Here is a 20,286-nt window from a genome sequence, read left to right as displayed (position 1 = left end):
TGTAGCCACTCAAACTCTCCTCCTCACCGTGCATTAGGACGATATAGACACCTGTCCTCTTCCAGGCAGTTTTTAACTTTTTATGTTGGTTGGAAATTCTTAATTATTGCCCTGATGGTGGAAATGGGAATTTTCACTGCTCTAGCTCTTTTCTTTATTTCTATTTAATTTTTTGTGAATGTCAATTATCTTTTGCTGCACATCAGAAATATATTCTTTATTTTTTCTCATTGTGATGGATGATCAAATTGAATCTGGACTTTGTTTTCCCTCCTCTTTATATTTCTGTGAAACAGGAAGCCATGGCTGGATAATTTCATATTCATAATCACCCTGGAGTGCTCAAAATTGTGAATATGAATGAGAATATACTTCTGAGATATTTTATTTATAAGAATTTCTAGGGGTGCCAATAATTGTGTCTAACGTGTATTTGAGAAAAACATTTATTTCATGATATTTCCCCTCATTTTAAATTCTTATTATCCAATGAAAGCTTAGATTTTTGTGAATTTTTCAAATAAAAGATCAAAAGGATTAACAATGCAGATTAATTTTCACAGCCTCCTTTGATCATATTTACCAAGGGTGCCCATATTTTTGCCCATGACTGTATTGCATAACTTGTAAAAACGTACAAGAACAGGGAGGGGAAAAGTAGATTAGTTGTTTTATTGAAAAGTACTATAATACAAGGAAAGGAAAGAAAAATTAATTGGGTTTGTTTACATCAAGTTATAATATAATCCACAAAAATCACAGATAAAATAAATTAAAATTACATCTTTTAAAAAAAGTTGTCATAATGCATCAAAAATGTGGCACTCTTTTTGTTATTTGTAAGTCTGAGAGATGAAACAGACCAATTCAGCAAGAAAAAGGAAGAAAGACAAAAGAGATTTAAGCTATTTTTGCTTATGAATGAAGACTTCTGTATTCAATATAAGGAAATTAACAACATATTCAGCAGACAATAGATTTGGATTTTCATAATAAAAATAACATCTTTGAGGACGATGGTGTGAGTCACATTTGTAAGACTAGAAACATTTGTCAGTGGCCTTTGAACCCATTGTTGTGCGCCGGTGACGTCAGCGCCGTGAGCGAGCGACACTGTGAGAGAGAGAGAGAGAGAGAGAGAGAGAGAGAGAGACTGCACACACAGACAGACAAAGACGGCGGAACGAACGGCAGAAAGCGCTGTAACACCTCCGTAGCGTTCCACGCGTGAAAACAATGAGCAGACCGCGCGAGTGAGCGGTGCCGAGGCGGGACGCGTGATCCGAGCGCGCGCTGGGAGTCGAGTTTGACCGCGAATGCTTTTAAAACGAGTCTTTTTCTCCAACGCCCCCCAACGATTAACGTTAGCAGCTCTGCTAGCGGTTAGCCGTCATCACCATCTCCCTCATCCTCCACAAAACACCCGACACGAGCAGCGAGCGGGACGGGAGCACACAAGGTGAGGTTTTTCCGCTTTATTTAACGCGTCTCCGTGGCAGCTTCGTGTTCGCCGGTTTCCGTGTCGCCCGCGTGGCGCGCGCCTGAGATCCGGTTCAACGTGGGTTTATGATGTTTTTGGTTTTCCGCGGTTAGCGGCGCGGCTAACAACACCTCAACCACAACATCTCTGTTTAAACTCGCGATTCCGCCGGGTTGGAGTCGCGGGTGCACGCGTCACGCTCGTGCCGCGAGCCTGGCTTAATAACGGCCGCTTGTCGTGAAACACACGTTAACCGCGCCGCGAGACTCCGAGAGCAGCAGAAACAATACAGACAAAAGAGTCGCGCGGCGTGGAGCGCTCCAAAACAACAAGCACACTCGCTTTGTAGTGTGCACTAGGACCGCTTTAGATGTTTCTAGATGGTTTGTGTCACTTCTCAAGGTGTTTGGAGGGTTTAAATGTGACCCCGGATCACAAAACCAGTTAAAAGGGTGATTTTATTATTTTTTTATTTTTTGTGAAATTGAGATTTATGCATCATTTAAAGCTGAATAAATAACTTAAAATGGTTTGTTAGGATAAGACGACATTTGGCTGAGATGCAACTCTCTGAAAATCTGAGGGTGCAAATAAATAAAATACAAATATTGAGAAAACCCCCTTTAAAGATGTCCGAATGTGAAGTTCTTAGCAATGCATATTATTAATCAAAAATTAAGTTTTGCTATATTTACAGTAGGCAATTTACAAAGTATCTTCATGGAACATGATCTTAATATCCTAATGTTTTTTTTTTTGCATAAAAGAGAAATTGATCATTTTGACCCTTACAGTGTATTGTTGTCTATTTCTACAAATATACCTGTGCTGCTTATGACTGCTTCTGTGCTGCAGGGTCACTAATGTGTCTTTTTCTTCTAGGAAGCGAGCTTGGTGTGCAGGCGGGGACGACTATGCCTAGCCCGTTGTTTCACCCTGACATCATGGATCACGAGATGGTAGTGAGCAGCACCGGACAGTCCGGCGGGGTCTCTGAGCAGGAGCCCAGGGACGAGGACCATCAGGAGGTGCTGCGCTTCGCTCTGGATCAGCTGTCACTCATGGCGATGGAGAAGGTCGACTGTCTGGATGGGACCTCGGTCGGTGAGAACTGTAACGGCGGATACGTCGATCTGCAGCTGCTCGAGCACACCAACGGCTCCCGGGAGTCGCCCGGCTCCTGCTCGCCTTCTCCGGAGTACTACGGCTCGGGAGGCGGCGGCGGATACCACATGACCGGTCCACACTCCTCCATCCTCGCGGAACAAAGCTCGGTGCTCCGCAAGAGAAGCGTCAACATGACCGAGTGCGTGCCGGTGCCCACGTCAGAACATGTGGCCGAAATCGTCGGCAGACAAGGTAATATTTACTAAAACAAGAGTAAACCAACCATTCTTTATGATGCAAGAGATGATAAACAATACATGCAATGCAGTAGAACAACAAGCAGCTATCCGCCTGCAAAATATGAATATTTTAATCTCATGTGTGTTCTGAGAGATGATAGACAACAAATGCAGTGCACTTGAACAACAGGAAAGAATTGCAAGTAATTATTTGTGTGCAAAATATTACATCGTTCATAAAGATAAACAAATGCAATGCATTTGAACAATATTAAAGCAATAAACGTAGTTATTTGCATCCAAAATATGAGTATTTTAATATTATGTTACAAGAGATAATAAACAACAATGCATTTTAACAGTATTATAGCACTTAAGGTAGTTATTTGCATGCAAAATAGGAACATTTAGTAATATTCTTTGTTTCAAGATATATAAACAATAAAAGCAATACATTTGCACAATAGGAAATCATTGCAAGTAGTTAAAATATGGCTAATGTTACAAAATATGCTAATTAAAAGAAATGCAGGCGAACAATAAATCAGTATAACCTTACTGGGATCAGTCATGTGACCCGTCTGAGGTTGTTTACTGGTTAGTTGCATTGAAAATATGATCTCAATTCTCTGTTCTGGAATAGTAAATGGCATTTGAGCGACAGGAAGATCATCACTTTAGTCTGAGATTGCATGCAAAAGCTGTGATTTGAATATTCACAACTGTTCTGTGTTCCTGGACATCATAAACAAAGCAATGCGGTGCATCAGAACAATAAGCTGAGCGGTCAGCTGCACGTGCGTTATGATACTGTCGTTCTGAGGTTTTTTGTCGTTTTGGCGGATGTTTGTCCTTCGTAAACATCAGTGGTGTGTCGTGGTTGGGTGTTGTGGCTGCAGGGTGGAGGAGGGGTTTGGGAGGGGGTCTGCTCATGTCTACACCAGACAATAGAGACTCGCATCGACCGCTGCGCTTCACTGTTCTCCCGCCCATCTCTCTGTCTGCTGATTATCGATCTCTGATTGCTTTAGTTCAGGATCCGGAGCGTGATGTATGAACGCAGGCGGGGGTCATGTGAGGATACGAGTTATGCAAGTATAGAGGGCCGGGGTTCGCGCATTTCGGCTCTGATGCTCTTATTTGTTCAACACCCGTGAGAAATCATCCTCATTAATTTGGTTCGTGTAAAACAAGCGTGATTTCTGCGAGCAACGCGAGGTTTGGCTCGCCGCGGCATTGTTCTCTTTGTTTGAAATGCCATGCGTTCGGCTTCCCGCGATGACGTCACGGAGCAGCCGCGCCATTGGCTGAGTGAAGTAAGCCGTGCGGATTTAAAGGAACAGCGCGCCTTTGTTCGGCCGCTGATGAATGAAGAAAACAATCCACGCCAGTGACTTAAAACTTTATTTTTTTGCACTTTATTATCAATGTATCGGTTAGTTTGGGTAAATTCTGAAGTATTTAAAACGCTATATTTATAGGCTTTATGTGACCCTGGACCACAAAACCAGTCATAATGATCTTTTTTTTTTTTTTTTTTTTTTTTTAAATTGAAGCTTTATAAATAATCTCTCCATTGATGTATGGTTTGTTAGGAGGACAATATTTGTTTGAGATACAACTATTTAAAAATCTGGAATCTGAGGGTGCAAAAAAAATCTAAATATTGAGAAAATCATCTTTAAAGTTGTTCAAATTAAGTTCTTATCCATGCATATTACTAATCAAAAATTAAGTTTTTATATATTTATGGTAGGAAATTTATAAAATATCTTCATGGAACATAATCTTTACTTATCCTAATCAATAATCAAGAAAAATCAATAATTTTGACACATACAATGAATTATTGTCTATTTCTACAAATATACCTGTGCACTTAAGACTGATTTTGTGCTCCAGGGACACACATGAAAGTGTAACTATTATTGAATTTAATAAATATTTTTTTTTATATTCAAGTATGTGCCAAGCACTCAACCTTTTTCCTTTGCTAATTAATTTAAAATGTTAAATGGTCCTGACAAATAAATTTTTAAAAGTACATGTATTCCATGTCAATTAATATCAGCTCATTACTAAACTGCATTTCTGTATGTCATCATCATTATAAATGTATTCTAAATATATTTTTTTAATAAACATATTATTATCTAAAACTTGCATAACACTACTGAAACGATATAATGTGACGTGGATATTCACTTTATGGTTTCTTACAGGCAGAGATGTGCCTGATACTGGCTTCAATGATCAGTAATATACTGCAATTATAATGATGGATAAATTTGTCTAAAACCTTTTAACTAATTACCATTGGAACAATTTCAGCATTATATTAAAGTAAATTGACTCATTTAAAATGGTACACTTGCAGATATTAAAAACATTGATTTATTTAAAAGTGAAAAGTTTATTTAGGTTATATATAATAAAGAATTATGATAATCGCTAGTGACTTGTGATGAAGTAATGACTTTCAATATAATAATTACAGTATGATGATGTGTAATTTTGCATAAGTCCTTGGACATTTTATGTTCAACCTTTTGTCTATTGCAAGTTCATTTAAATGGTGAAGTTGTGACAAATTAATTTTAAAAACTAGAGATATACCACATTGTCTCAATTACAATAGTGTCTTAATTACAATAATTTTATTACATAATTTTAATTCATTTGAATTGCAACAGTAATGTATAAATTTACAAATGTGTGTAACATTTTATTCTAGCATTTCAAATACCGAAGTTTTATAATAAAAAGTAAATAAAATGACGACTAAAATGGTATTCAAAAATATATATATGGCCTTTGCTAGTTCATTTTCAGTGGTCCTGTGGTGACAAATAAATTTTTTTAAAAGGGCAGATAAATCCATGATGCTTCTCTGGCAAAATTAGCTCATTAAAAGCAAATTTAAAAAATAAAAATAAATAAAACTCGTGTAAATGTACCAATTTCAAATAGTACACGTGCAGATATTCGAAACGAGGCTTTGTTTATTTGGGTGAATACTTATGATAATCAGTGAGAAGTCAGTATTATTTACAAATTATTAATCAAATAATGTAATCGTTATATATTCAAGTATGATGTATAAATTTACATGTCATAATTTTTTTTTAAATCTTTTTGCCCTTGTTAGTTCATTGAATCGTTCCTGTGGTGTGATGAATACATTTTTAAAAGTACAATGTACCATGTTGTCTCTCAAATAATTCAAATTACTTTTTAATTAATGAGTGCATTGGTAAAAACTAGGGCTGGGACAATAACTCGATGCATCAAGAATTGCGTAATTGTTCTGCATCGATTCTAATATTATCGCGATGCATCGATTTGTTGTCCCAGCCCTAGTAAAAACTGTTATTTTGTTGAAACTAGTAGCATTAAAGCATGATACTACTGAATACATTTTAATTATGTGTTACGATAAATAAATGTTTGTCGGTTCGACTTGAATGCATCAGTTTTTTTCTCTCATTTTTTTTGCAGGTTGCAAAATCAAAGCACTCCGTGCGAAAACAAACACGTACATCAAAACCCCCGTGAGAGGAGAAGAACCCGTGTTCATCGTGACGGGCCGCCGCGAGGACGTGGAAATGGCCAAGCGTGAGATTGTCTCGGCGGCTGAGCACTTCTCCATGATCCGCGCCTCGCGCTGCAAAGCCGGCGCAAACGGCCCCGGATCGAGCGGCTCGCTTCCCGGCCCTCCCAACCTCCCCGGACAGACCACCATCCAGGTGCGCGTTCCCTACCGCGTCGTGGGCCTAGTGGTGGGACCCAAAGGAGCCACGATCAAACGGATCCAGCAGCAGACGCACACCTACATCGTGACACCCAGCCGCGAGAAAGACCCTGTATTTGAAGTCACCGGCATGCCTGAGAACGTGGATCGTGCGCGAGAAGAGATCGAAACGCACATTACCTTGCGCACCGGTGCTTTCGTTGACCTCCAAGGCGATAATGACTTCCACAACAATGGGACTGATGTGAGTTTAGAGGGTCTCGGGTCGCTCGGTTTGGCCGGCGCACTTTGGTCGCGTGCGACTCACTCGGCGCCTCCACCTCCGCCACAGATGCACCTTTCGTCGCGCAAAATGTCATCCGAATCATTCTCGGCAACTCGACGGGCGACTGAAGGCGGGGGGAGCCCGACAAGCCCGTTTAGCACGAGCAGCGCCGGCGGGAGCTTCTCCTTCACGGCTGATTCGACTCAGAATTTGCCGGCGGCGTCTGAAGATTTGGGTTTCGAATTCAGCGCTGCGAATATCTGGGCGCCGTTTGCGAATGGCGCGAAGCAACAGACGCAGACGGTCCGTCGCAACAGCAGCGGCCTCAGCGGAGGAGCTGTAACCCCGCGCCTCTCACCCGACCCAGATCACCCGCTCGCCCGCCGGGCCCAAAGCGACCCGTTAAGCACGCTCTCTTGGCTCCAAACGGGCACCGGAAGCTCGTTCTCGGGCGGAAGCAGCAGCAGCGGCGGAAGCAGCACTGGATACTCCTCTTGCTCGGCGTCGTCGCTCCCGGGTGGCTCGCCAACTGATTCAGAAGGTGGCGGAAGCGGAGTGGGAATCGCTTCCACTATGTTGGGACGCCTCAAAGCGGGCGGCTTGGCTGGGATGGTGTCACGGGATTGTTTCGTGTGCTGCGAGAGCGAGGTGACCGCTGCACTCGTCCCGTGTGGCCACAACCTCTTCTGCATGGATTGCGCCGGGCAGATTTGCCAGTCGCAGGATCCCGAGTGTCCCGTTTGCCACACTCCTGCCACACAGTGCATCCGGATCTTCTCTTAAACGAACACTGCCTTGAGTAATTATTCGATATGACACTATTCCAATTTATTGACAGTAATAATAATAATAATAATAACAACAGCAACAGTGACTTTATTACCCACTCAAGTACTTGTCAGACTGCGTCTTCTCTTTAGCCGTTCATATTCGGTGGGTTGTTTTTCCATTCATGCTTCCGACTTTTTCTACTCGCGGATTTTTCGACTTTTACGCTGCACTTTTTTCTAACGCGTTTTTCGTGTTGCCGATGCAGTAGTTTTTTAAATTATTTTTGAGGGTTTTTTTTTTTAAATGCGAAAACTGCGCTCGTTTAGACCAAAACATGAGAGATATTCCTGTTTTATTGTCGAACACTTAATATTTATACGCGTTACGAGTCGATACGCAACGTGCTAGTGGATGTAGGATCTGAAATAGCTAGAATAGTACATGTTATGAATATCATTACCGTGCATTTTCTCTTTTTGCCACACTACCTTAAAACATTCACGTGTCGGTTCATTCCTGCACTCCAGAAACAGGGTTGCTAGTATTTAACAAGGAGTTTTTAATCTGTTACGACTTTTCGAATCAAACAGCATACTGAATTATCTTTCGAATGTTTAGTCGTGAATGTGTGCGAGAGCGACTGCGACGCACAGCAATGTCTTTCGCTGGAGTTTGCGTCTGTCTTCCGGCCCTTGCGAGAGCGTTTCGTTTACGATTGCTCACCCCTGTAAGCTGCCTACGAACAAATCTGTAGACCTGCCGAATGGTTTTTACGCGACAAGCCATGCTTTCACACTCTAAAGGGCTTCCGGTTACACACTACACTTCAGGTCGTCCTAATAAACGGGATGCTAGTCCGCGTGGCAGCTAAATCACCAGGGCTTCCGTACGTTTTAGCGATGCACGAGCCGTTTTTTCCTTGAACGCGATGGACTCTGACGTCTTAATGGGCGAGAATGCATTTCGGGTTTGTACAGGTTTTTTTTTTTTTCTCTAGATGCGCTTTTAGATTTTTCTTTGGCGTGTCGAATATATTAAACGTGCCAGAACTCGAGAGCTAACGGTGCCTTGGTGGTGAAACTCGCTGCCGGGAACAAAGATTGTGACGTAATTTCTCTCCGCTCTTCCAGTTTTAGTGATTTGTGTAGAGCGCCGTGTCGAATTAGAGCTGCTCATTTTCTTCTTTTTGTCACCAGACGTCGTTAAAAGTAGTGTAACAGTTTGAAAGGTACAAGAAGCTAGTAGGTTTTCGGTTGTGTGTTTGTGACGTGTTTTGGTATCGGCGATGAAGGTCATGTGACTAGTGAAGAATTGGCCTGAAGTCGAACGGTTTCCTTTCTTTTCTTTTTCCTCGAACAGGGTTCGCTGAGGACGATCTCGGGCGTTTTTTTTGGAAAGACGTCAGACGCTGTTTTCCCATGATTCATTTGTGCCCTAAACTCGCTCGGCTTTTACTTTCGCTTTAATTCCTTTTGTATGCAGAACCAAAAGCGATTTCAATAACCGGATTTCAGGCCTAATTGTAAATATCCTGAATTACAATCATTGGGATTCGTTTTCAAACGTACAACGGAAAAGGTTAATGTAGTTTTTAAAACACGTATCATTATTTGTAAGTTAAACTCTCTGCATGTCTTGAAGCCGTGAGGCATTAGCTAATAATTTTCTAAAAATGAAAAGGCAAAAAAAATAAACTTTTTTTACACATTTTATTTTTACAATTTATTTGCTTACCTTGACATAAATATCCCAGATTATAATGTGACCCTTTTATTACAGCAAATTTATCTTTATTTTCCATATTTCTGTTTCCTGTGTACAACATATAGGCAATTTATAACAAAATGAGAAAAAATTATTGAAGAAATTTAAAATTGAAATATATTTTATTTGAAAGTTTATGGACCTTTTAACCGTGAGCTGGAACAATTGTATACACGTATAATTTGAGCTGACTTGACGGTTATAAGAAATGTATCAAGAGTTTTATTTTTTATGCTTCTTTAATAAAATCTTGTTTTTGTTTTCGTTTTTGTACTGTAAAACAATAATCCTTTGTGTCTGTGTCTTTATTTCTGTGATATTAAGGCTGTATGGCGCATGTGGTGATAGATTATTGTTGCCTTCAAATCCATTTAACAAGTTGTTTTTTTTAACCTCATCCCTTAGTAAAGAAAAGTCTTTAAAAGTTTAAAGTTATTAAAGTTAACTAAAACCAAAACCACAAAACTTTTGGTACTTGAAGTAAAATAAATGCATTTTCACCTAGTTGCCACAGCATTTCTTATTTTCATTTAGTTAAACTTGTAGCACTATATTTATTATTTTTTTTTTTTTAGTTTTATTAAATGTTTTTTTTTTTTTTTTTTTTTTTTTTTTTTTTTTTTTTTTTTAGTCATAGTTTTTATACTTTTTTTGAAGTTTTAGTAAATTTGTTTTTTGTCATTTTACCTTTTTTTTTAAATGCATCTATATATTTTTTTATTTACTTTATTTTAAAGTTGTTTTAATATGTTCAAAGTTTTTATTTATTTTAATTTCAGTTTTAGCTATTTTAGTGCTTTAATTCCTAAAATTGATTAAAAATCAATGAAAATCTGAAATGCTTTTTTTTTTTTAAGTTTTATTAAATGTTTTTTTTGGGGGGGGGGGGGGGCATTTTTGATTTTTTTTTTATTTATTTTTTTTTTAATCAGTTTTTATACTTTTTTGAAGTTTTAGTAAATGTGGTGTTTTTTTTTCATTTTACATTTTTTAAAAATACATCTATATATTTTTTTATTCACTTTATTTTAAAGTTGTTTTTAATATGTTTATAGGTTTTATTTATTTTTATTTCAGTTTTAGCTATTTTAGTGGTTTAATTACTAAAATTGAAAAGAAAATAATGAAAATATAAAATGCTTTTTTTTTTTTTGATGGTTTTAGTTAACTATAATAACCTTGGCTGTTAAGCAATTTATGTCACCAATAATATAAACTCTTTAGATCTATTATCTTTATTATAATAGATCTTTACAGCTCAAAATTTGTACGTGTATGTAGTTCTGTAATAAAAGATACCTTCACTTTTCTTCTTTTAAATGCTGGTCAGGTTTTATTCCACTGTAGGTACGTTATTCTAACTGGTACATGGTGTATTTAACAGCATTAAATTAATTAACATTTATTTTATTTGGTAGTCCCTTAAGTGGAACTAGTAATGTATAAAGTTCTTTAAAAAATAATGGTTACTAAATGTACTTAAAACCATCATAAAACTTACAGGAAAACATCCATCTTCTCAAATCCTCAAATATAAGATGTTTAACGAATTAGTTTTAAATATTAAACATTACAACAGAGTATTAGCTACATATAATATCACAGTAGGAAGCTTTAAAATCAAGTAAACATAACTTTTGAGAATTTTCCAGAGACTAAAAAGTCTATATTTTGAGAACAACCCATATTTCCCATTACGAATGGGACGTTTTATAATTAATAAATATGATTATGTAAAGAAATAAATAAGCATGGAGTTCCCTGCTGATGCGGGCGTTTAATATTACGACAAGAAACACAGTTGGTTGTTCATTATTGTTTTAATAGGAAGCAAATGCTGCAGTAGTCCACGATCATCCTCATTAAGAACAATCAACATGGTTAAAAATGAAATTAGAAACGTTCTCAGTATAAAAACACCCGCTCATGCGACATTCACATCAGAGACACAGTTCACAAGCTCTTCTTTTGGGAAATCAACAGTGAAGTCAATGGTCAGTAAGTGGCAGCTTAACATCGAGACTGTTTACTGGCTTCCCATCATGCACTGCAGTGTCTGCGCTCATGCACGCATGCATATGAGTTTCTTCATGCCTGTTTGTGCTTCAGCGTGTGTGTGTCTGATTTAAATCACATCTCTCTGATGTCAAAGGCTCGTGTGAATCAACATTCAATGGCTGCGTTGCGTTTGGATTCAGAGGAAATCGAATGCAGTGACTTTAAAGCTTGTTTGAAAAATAAATATTTCACACAACAAAAAATACAAGTGCTAAAATTATGTAACAAGTAGCCAGCAGATGATGTCAGCCATAAAGTCATTTCAAACTTAAAAAATAAATAAAAATAAATAAATACACTAAGTATTATTCATTATTTTCTTTAAATTAAATTAACTAAATATATATACACAGTGTATATTAAATATTATATATTTGCTAATATTATTTTATTTTTTAATATAAGTATATTTTAAATTGTATGATGTTAACACGTAGCCAGCCTAGATGACGTCAGCTGTAAAGTTGTTTCAAACTTGGAAAAAAATACATATTTCTTTAGTGCATTGATGAATCATTGTTAATAACAACATGCACATGTAAAAAGTAAATAATACACTCACAGCCGTGTGATTCATCCTAATAACAGCACGTATGTACAGTGATAACAACTGCAAACACTCGACATCGTAAACGTGAAATCAGTTTAAATCAAATTGGCAACTAACTTTACAAAGACACTTAATTGCACTGTGGTTTAGTCTAAAACAGCAGATGTGAGCGGCTGAACACTGATCTTCTGTCATTTAAAGGGATAGTTCACCCCAAAGTCATGCCTCACCCTCGTGCAGCTCTGAAAAGACTAAAAGAGTGTCATTAAAGTCCAAGTGACGACTTATAGTTTTCTGAGAGGACGCGAACAGATTCTCTTCTAATTCAGAGGGAATATTGCACTGGAACAGCATGAGGGCGAATGATTGTTTTTGGGCGAATTATTCCTGTAATGCATTCATAAAGAGTTTGAGTCCAGTGTATTGCTCTAGAATTATGCATTATTGAAGAAGACTCACAACAAAGCAATTCCAACACGACACAGCAGTCAAAAACATGAAGACGAAAACATTTCTGCCCTTGTAATATTCAGACTGAACGTCAGAAGTGCTTTTTGCATTTCAAACCTCGATGCAGTGTCAAATATGTCATATTATAGTCAAATAAAACTAAAATCTTTTAAAAATGCTGTTATTTGGCAAAAAAAAAAAAAAAAAAAAAAAAATTCATTACAAATATTAAACATTTTATTTCAGCTAGCTGATAAGGAAACATTTATTTTAGTCTAACTTGATGTACTAAAATAACTAAAATTGAAATAAAAATGTATATAAAAATGTGTTTATAAAATATTATTTACAAAAATGTAGACATGTAAACAAAAAAATAAAAATGACAAAAATTACTAAAACTTTTAATATATTTTTTGTTTTTGTATATATATATATATATATATATATATATATATATATATATATATATATATATATATATATATAATATAAATAAAAAAAAAAAACCGAATATATCAATGATACTAAAATAACTGTTTCAGAGCCAACACAAAATTATGAAGACAAACTTAAAAAATTATATTTTGTTATGGTTTTATTTTAGTTAACTATAAATTAGATATATATAAAATTGTGCTACTTGAAATAAAACAAACTGAAATAAAATAAAACATAAAAAACTAATTTTAAAAGATTTTTTAGCTAGTTGCTGACATTTTCATTTTTCTCATTTTTAATTAATTTAACTTTATGTACCAATATAACTAAAACTTAAAATTAAGTCTGCTGCAAAAATGAATACGAAAACAACAAAATTACTAAAAAAACTAAACAAATTAAGAAAACGTTACTCCAACTTTAACTGAATTTTTTTTTGTTAATTTATTTCAGCTAGTTGCCAAGTTTACCTATATTATCAACAACAAATGACTAAAACTTTAAAATGGAAAAAAAAAAAAATGAAAGCAAATTTAAAATATAAAAAATAATAACAATCACTTCTGACGCAGCCTGTAAGAATATAAACCCCTCTTCCTCAGCGATTACTGAGTGTTTCTGGATGCTCCGCAGAGAAACGATTGGCCGTGTAGCTCCACAAACAAACAAACACAAGGCCCAGAATGCACAGCGTGTGCTCCGCAGTGAGTCACAGTGTAGGTAAGGCTCATCTTCACATGCTGGAGACGGGCGGCACGCAGACGAGAGACGGATACGAAGAGCACGAGACTCCATGCAGAAAGTGCAAAATATTCCAGAGAGCGCAAACCAATCGAAGCCCGAGTCAGCAGAGTCTTGGGCGTCTCAAGGTCGCAATGCATTGTGGGTTAGTGCATGTGAAGGCAAATGTTTTTCATCGTGAGGAGTATTGCATCATCTCAACATTATCCTCTTCTGTGTTCACGTCACGTCAGAATCAATTTGAAAGATCAAACTTTTATTTTGCGCTTCACTCTGAAACACAGCACTCATATTTATTCATTTCATTTTCATTTTATAAATCGTGCAGCTCCAAAACCTTTCAAGATAAGTTCAGACTCCAGAGATTCATGTTGCATGTGAAGGTCTTTTTAAAATTGCGCACATTCTGATTTGACGTGAACGAGGCCTTCAGCAGGTCTGTGATCTCTGATTGGTCAGGGAGTGTGTTATGCACCAATAAGAGTCAGCGTAACATTAAACCAGCGTTGTGCTAAAGGTTAGGGCTGTCTGTAAAACTTAAACGCGGCCCCTGGAGTGCAAAACAAAGTGTGTAGAATTAAATCTACTGTCTTCTCAGCAGAAGATGTGTGAGAATATTACAGTCAACATGAAAGAGCATCTCCAGACCCACTTTACTTCCATAATATGACACACTTCTAAGAAAAACAGGATTTTTAATGAGGAAAAAAGGGCAGGACTTTTAAGCAAATACACGTTTATCATTTAAACAACTAACTTGATGTACTAAACTAAAAATGAAAATTAATTATAATAAAAATCTGAGTTTAAAATTAGTTTATTCTCAACATTTAATTTTGACTTTTTTCTTTAAATTTTAGTTTTTCTTGAAAAATGACTTTTTTCTTGTAATATGAGTTTATTCTAAACATTTTATTTCAACTTTTTTTCTCAATGTTAAATTTTTTCTCGAAACATAATGACTTTTTTCTCGTAATTTAACGAGTTTACTCGCAACATTTAATTTCAACTTTTCTTCTCAAAATTTAATGATTTTTTTTTCTCGAAACAATGACATTTTTCTCATAATTTAACGAGTTTATTCTCAACATTTAATTTTGATTTTTTTTTTCTCTAAATTTAACAAGTTTTTTCTTGAAACACAACGATTTTCTTTCTCTAAATTTAATGAGTTTAATCTCGAGATGGTTTTGTTTTATTTTATTTTTCATAATTGCTTGGCCCTAATCCTCCTCCATATTTTTTATTTTTTTAAGTTTTAGCTGTTTTGTTTAGTAATTTTTTTTAAAAAAATGTCTAAATATTTTTTATTAATTTCATAATTATTTTAGTATCATCAAGCTAGACTAAAACTGAAATAAACTATCAACTATCAAAACTATATAGACTAAAAAAATAATAAAAAATGACAAAAACACAACCAAATTATTAAAATTTTAAATGAAAATGAAAACAGAAACGTTTAGGATTTGATTTATCCTTCAGGAACAGGTCTGTTATGGAAGTAAACGGGGGTCAAAGTTATGAAGAGTTTATTTGCAAAAACAGCTAACTTTTTTTTTTTACATTTCAAAAATCATGTTTTTTACTATGCTATCATGTTTTTATTGTGCTAGTCAGCTAGTGTTTTTTATTCATTTTGTACCTAATCAAAATAACCCAACTGCACTCTGATGGAGATTAACTGGAATGAATTGGAATGAACTCTTCATGTCTTTGTCAGGAGCTGATGTTTCTTGAATCTCGTGGGATTGCATGTTTAAACGCGCGCGTGTGTCTGTGTTTTGCAGCTGTGTGCTGTGGGACAGTTTGTTTCGTTTGGTGCTTTTACAGCTCAGCTCCCCCTGCCCTCCTCGGCCGAGCGCTGGTCCGACTTCAGCTTGACGAACTCTTTGGCGACCTCGTCGTTGTTGCGCTGCGAGAGGATGCGGAGGACGGTGAGGCCCGTCTCGTCCATGTGGATGCGTTTGCCGAGCGGGAGCCAGACGGCGGCGCTGCTTCTGGACGTCAGCTCCTTCAGCTGAAGCACAGCCATGCCCACGGTCCGGTCCTCGCGCGCAAAACAGTAATCCTTCACACACACCTGCAGCTCGTAACCCTCCGGACCCAGCTCACTGCCCAGCACACTACAGAGGGAGCGAGAGAGAATCACATCAGTGACGCCTAGAACGCTTTATTTTAATTTATTCCATGGTCTGTCTGAATACTGGATTCTGATTGGCTGGCAGGTATGCAGTAAAACCGTTTAAAGCACAGGCAGTTCAAAGTTAGTTTAATCACTGTTCTATATTAATGTGCTGCTTTAATTGATGCCCACACACACACACACACACACACACACACACACACAGAGTGAGAGAGAGAGAGACGGAGATCGTATATAAAATGTGCATGACTATGTACAACATTTAAATAAGAAAAAATATTAAATAAAGAAATTAAAGTTAATTTTTATACAGTTCCGTTATAAAAATATGCCTTAATACATTGCATCATAATTATTTTTCTGATTCAGATTATTTAATATACCTGATAAACTGAAATACTTGACAGAAAATAAATACATTTTTTAAAAATATATTTTTTATATGGTTATGCCATCATCAATTATTGACGTCATAATCCTATTTTGAAAATCCTTTAGTAGCAGACAAATCAATTATTAAACATTTCTAATCAATTATTTTCAAATTTTATTTTCTAAACAATTACTGAAAATTTTAATAAAATGTACAAATTAATAAAAACAAATGAACTTACTAAATATAAATAAATAATATAATTTTATAATGTAATTTTTTATATATATATTTAGGAAAATGCTCTTATAAATTAATGGCATCATAAACCCATCAACTAGTAGCAGTTAAAATTAATAGGATAAAGCATTTCCTCATAAATTAATAAACCATCAGTACAAGGAACAATTATTGTCCCTTGATAAAACTGTAATCTTATGCAGAGTTAAAGTTAATGCAGAAGAATCAAACGTACAACTGGAAGGATTCAGCGAACTTCGGAGACCAGCTGTTGTTCTTGGATTTGGTGGCGAACTTCCTCTTCTTGTCGCTGAGGTGCGGCCCGATGATGTAAACCTCCACGAAGGGCCGGAATATTCCCTGCGTCTGCCAGCGAAGGTCATTGGCTGCCACAACTGTCAATCAATCCCAGCACAACAGCAGCATTAACACGATCCTGACACTGACACACAGGAGAAACAGAGCAGGTCTGAAAGACACAAGCACCTTTAACTGTGATTTTGTGTCCTCCTGTGTTTGGGTCGCTGAAGATCTCCACGGTCATAGAAACCTCACCCACCGCATCATCCACGCCTGAGGCTGAGCAACAGGTCAAAGGTCAGAATACATTGGATTTTTGATAATCTAACACTGATTTGGGAACGTACTGTGCATTTACTTTACAATCTTAAAAATAAAGGTGCTTCACGATGCCACAGAAGAACATTTTCTGTCTAAACGCTTCCATAAAGAGCCTTTGACCTTCCGTTTCACAAAACGTTCTTTCGTGGCGAAAGAAGGCTCTTCAGATTATAAAAAGGTTAGAAAGAGGTGCTTCTTTGACTGAACTGAACCAAAAACGGCTCTTCTGTGGCATCGCCGTGAAAAACCTTTTAAGCACCTTTATTTCTAAGAGTGTATTACACATTTCCAACAAAAGTTCAAAAGCAGAATTATGGCAAAATAAAAGCGTTATGATTTCAAATGTTAAAGCTTGAGGGTCTGAACATTTAAAAAAGTGACGAATTTAAGACATTGATATTAGTATTATTACTAATATTATTAAACAATCTTATTTTATCATTATTTTACAATACAGCTGTAATTTACAACGGTAAAATATATTTCAGTCATTCATTTTTATAATAAGAGTTAATGCTACTACTACTGATAGTTAAAATTGAAATGTATAATGGAATAATCACAATGCTCATCCTATAAATAATTAAAAAACAATCAAATATATGACACAATAATATATACGTGACAAAATAAATGAAAAAAGTACATTTTTTGACAGTCGTGCAGTTCTATATATAATTATTTTTTAATATTAAAATAATCAAAATTCAACACTGACTGAAACGGATACATTTATTTTGTAATTAAATTACGTAATTCTGATACATGTATCTATTTTCTCCCCAACACTGATACTGTACTATTGTAAAATCATAATTAATATGCAACTCCTTCAAATTGCTTATGAATCTTTAAGAATTTATCTGCTTTAAATTGTTTGGCAATTTTGGCCAATTTCAAGCTACCAAAGTAAAAATAATAATTTTAGTTTACCATAGTAATAATAACATGCATGTGTTTTTATTACCACAGTACTTTTTTTTTTTTTTGTTAGGTAAACCATGCAAAACATCTTTTAGTTTTGTGTAAATCCTCAGAACTAGACGATCTTCACATGAATATGGATTAATGTCTGCATCCATGAATATAAATGAGCTGCATGAGTGGAGAGCCGCAGATACGTACCCTTCTCTGGATAAACATCTTCACTGTGAGTGTATCGAACGCCTTTACCGCCGTGAACTACACACAAGACAAGAGCAAGACGTTTGCTGGATGTACTTTTGTTTTTGTTCTTCAGAAGACTTAAACATCACTAACAGGAAAACAAAACAGAGCCACGGAGTCAAGAAGTGAGCGTTTAGAGCTCAGATCATCAGGTGAGAAATGTCTGAACTCTACAGGAGACACATGTGAGGCTTTATCTCATGATTTCTGCAAAAATCTCCACTGAATCTCATCGCTGTGGTTCTCAAGCGGAGGAGCGGGACCCACTAGGGGGCCTCAGCGAGCTTCTAAAAGGGCAAACAGATGACTTAAATTTATTTTAACTAAAACAAAAAGAGGTTTAAATAAGCAAATACAAGATGGAATCTAAAATAATATTTCTTATTTTAATTAATTCCCTTAAGAACCAGGACTTGCATGTTCTTGGATGGCCTGGATATACTGTATGTGTGCCTTCTAGATGTGGAAATGCCATAGAAATAAATAAATATTGTAAAATATTTTATATTAACTTACAATAAAATAAATGTTAAAATAAAAATAAATAATAAATAATTATAATTAATTAAAAAATAAAGTTATATAAGCATTATATAAGATATAAGGCAATATTATTACATTTATATAAATTGTTATTTGTGAGTAAAAATGACAATACAAACTAGTTTTTGTATTTTATATCAAATTATTTTTAAATATACCATAACTGAAAATGAATGCAATAAAATTGAAAACTACAAAACGTTAAACTTAATAAATTTTATACAACCCTTTATATAATAACATATATGACTACAAAAATTTATAAAAAAAAAAATAAATTGCATACTAGACAAGTCATGTAAATTCATCTGTAATAAAAAGTGTAAACCATGACGAGCATTCAGTTATCAAGATTTTATCATTTTAATTATCCATAATTATTTAATTATTTTAATATATAGCCACTCCTAGATTCTGTAACTAAAAAGTTTAATATTGAGCAGTTTTGCCATTGTAGCAGAACTAGCAGAAATATCTAAGAGGCTACAAATATATGTGACCCTGGAGCACAAAAGCAGTCATAAGTCTCTGGGGTATATTTGTAGCAATAGCCAACAATACATTGTAAGGGTCAAAATTATACATTTTTCTTTTATGCCAAAAATCATTAGAATATTAAGTAAAGATCATGTTCCATGAAGATATTTTAGTAAATTTCCTACTGTAAATATATCAAAACTTAATTTTTGATTAGTAATATGCATTGCTAAGAACTTCATTTGAACAAACTTTAAAGATGATTTTCTCAATATTTAGATTTTTTTGCACCCTCAGATTCCAGATATTCAAATAGTTGCATCTTGAACAAATATTGTCCTCCTAACAAACCATACATCAATGGAGAGATTATTTATTCAGCTTTCAGATGATGTATAAATCTAAATTTCAAAAAACTGACCCTCATGACTGCTTTTGTGCTCCAGGGTCACATGGTCTTTGACAGTAAGGCACAAAAGCATTTCAACATTGATTATTCTTCCTGGAGATGATAAAAAAAAAAAAAAAAAAAAAACAACAACCAAGAAGAAAAGAAAACCAAAGAAAGAGTATATAACTCTGAACTTTAGTGAGCTGTCTACATAGATTTTTATATTTTTCTTCTCCAAACAGGGGTGGTTGACTTTTCTTCTAGGGCTTGATTGTGTTTATGGGGTGCAGTCTAACATGTGTTAATACTTCGCTTTTAAAAAATGCATTATTTTGCACATTATTCTACACCGCTCTGTCCCTTCTCCTATAAACGCTCTGATGATTTCCTGTTTTTATGAAGCCCCTCCCTCAGAAATACACGAGGGGTTCTGATTGGTTAGCTGGCCCACAGTGTGTTGTGATTGGCTAAACTGCCAGCGCTCGTCTATACATCACACCCCTCAGCTTCTTGTGCTCTGCTTGTATTGTAAACAATGACGTCGTCAATATTGTTTATCAATTTGATCCCGAATGAGTCCCAGAGAATATTAGTGAAGAGGATCGTGCAGAACCTGTGCAAGCGCGGCTCTTAACGGTATGTTTGTTGTGTTTGCATACTTTTAGAGTCGTCTCCTCTTTTTTTTGTTACGGTTTTATCCTGACTAAAGCA

General features: G+C 35.8%; 2 protein-coding genes across 3 annotated transcripts in view; one reads left to right on the top strand and one right to left on the bottom strand.

Annotated features, from left to right (window-relative positions):
- The first annotated feature begins 1,090 nt into the window (after positions 1-1,090).
- Positions 1,091-9,471, top strand: LOC109058351 (RNA-binding protein MEX3B-like). Its single transcript, XM_042719113.1, has 3 exons — positions 1,091-1,459; positions 2,363-2,839; positions 6,325-9,471. The coding sequence occupies exons 2-3, from the start codon at positions 2,395-2,397 to the stop codon at positions 7,623-7,625; spliced, it is 1,746 nt and encodes a 581-aa protein (XP_042575047.1). The 5' UTR covers positions 1,091-1,459; positions 2,363-2,394; the 3' UTR covers positions 7,626-9,471.
- A 5,498-nt stretch (positions 9,472-14,969) lies between these two features.
- LOC109065743 (protein unc-13 homolog A-like) overlaps positions 14,970-20,286 on the bottom strand; it is an 80,029-nt gene continuing 74,712 nt past the window's right edge. For both annotated transcript variants that reach the window (XM_042719112.1, XM_042719111.1), the window contains 4 exons: positions 18,123-18,179; positions 16,863-16,955; positions 16,612-16,771; positions 14,970-15,743 (listed from right to left, as the gene is read on the bottom strand). In XM_042719112.1, coding sequence (XP_042575046.1) covers positions 15,452-15,743; positions 16,612-16,771; positions 16,863-16,955; positions 18,123-18,179 — 602 coding nt within the window. In that variant the 3' untranslated portion in view covers positions 14,970-15,451. The remainder of the gene's footprint in view (positions 15,744-16,611; positions 16,772-16,862; positions 16,956-18,122; positions 18,180-20,286) is intronic.

Source organism: Cyprinus carpio, chromosome B2 (assembly GCF_018340385.1).
Source record: "Cyprinus carpio isolate SPL01 chromosome B2, ASM1834038v1, whole genome shotgun sequence".
Lineage (NCBI taxonomy): Eukaryota > Metazoa > Chordata > Actinopteri > Cypriniformes > Cyprinidae > Cyprinus > Cyprinus carpio.
The sequence above is the reverse complement of the archived record's forward strand: the minus strand, read 5'-3'. Positions and strand labels throughout refer to the sequence as shown.

Coding starts and splice junctions, on each gene's coding strand:
- LOC109058351 (XM_042719113.1), top strand. CDS start 2,395: ATGCCTAGCCCGTTGTTTCACCCTGACATCATGGATCACGAGATGGTA. Junction 2,840..6,324: donor CGAAATCGTCGGCAGACAAG/GTAATATTTACT, acceptor TTTTTTTTGCAG/GTTGCAAAATCAAAGCACTC.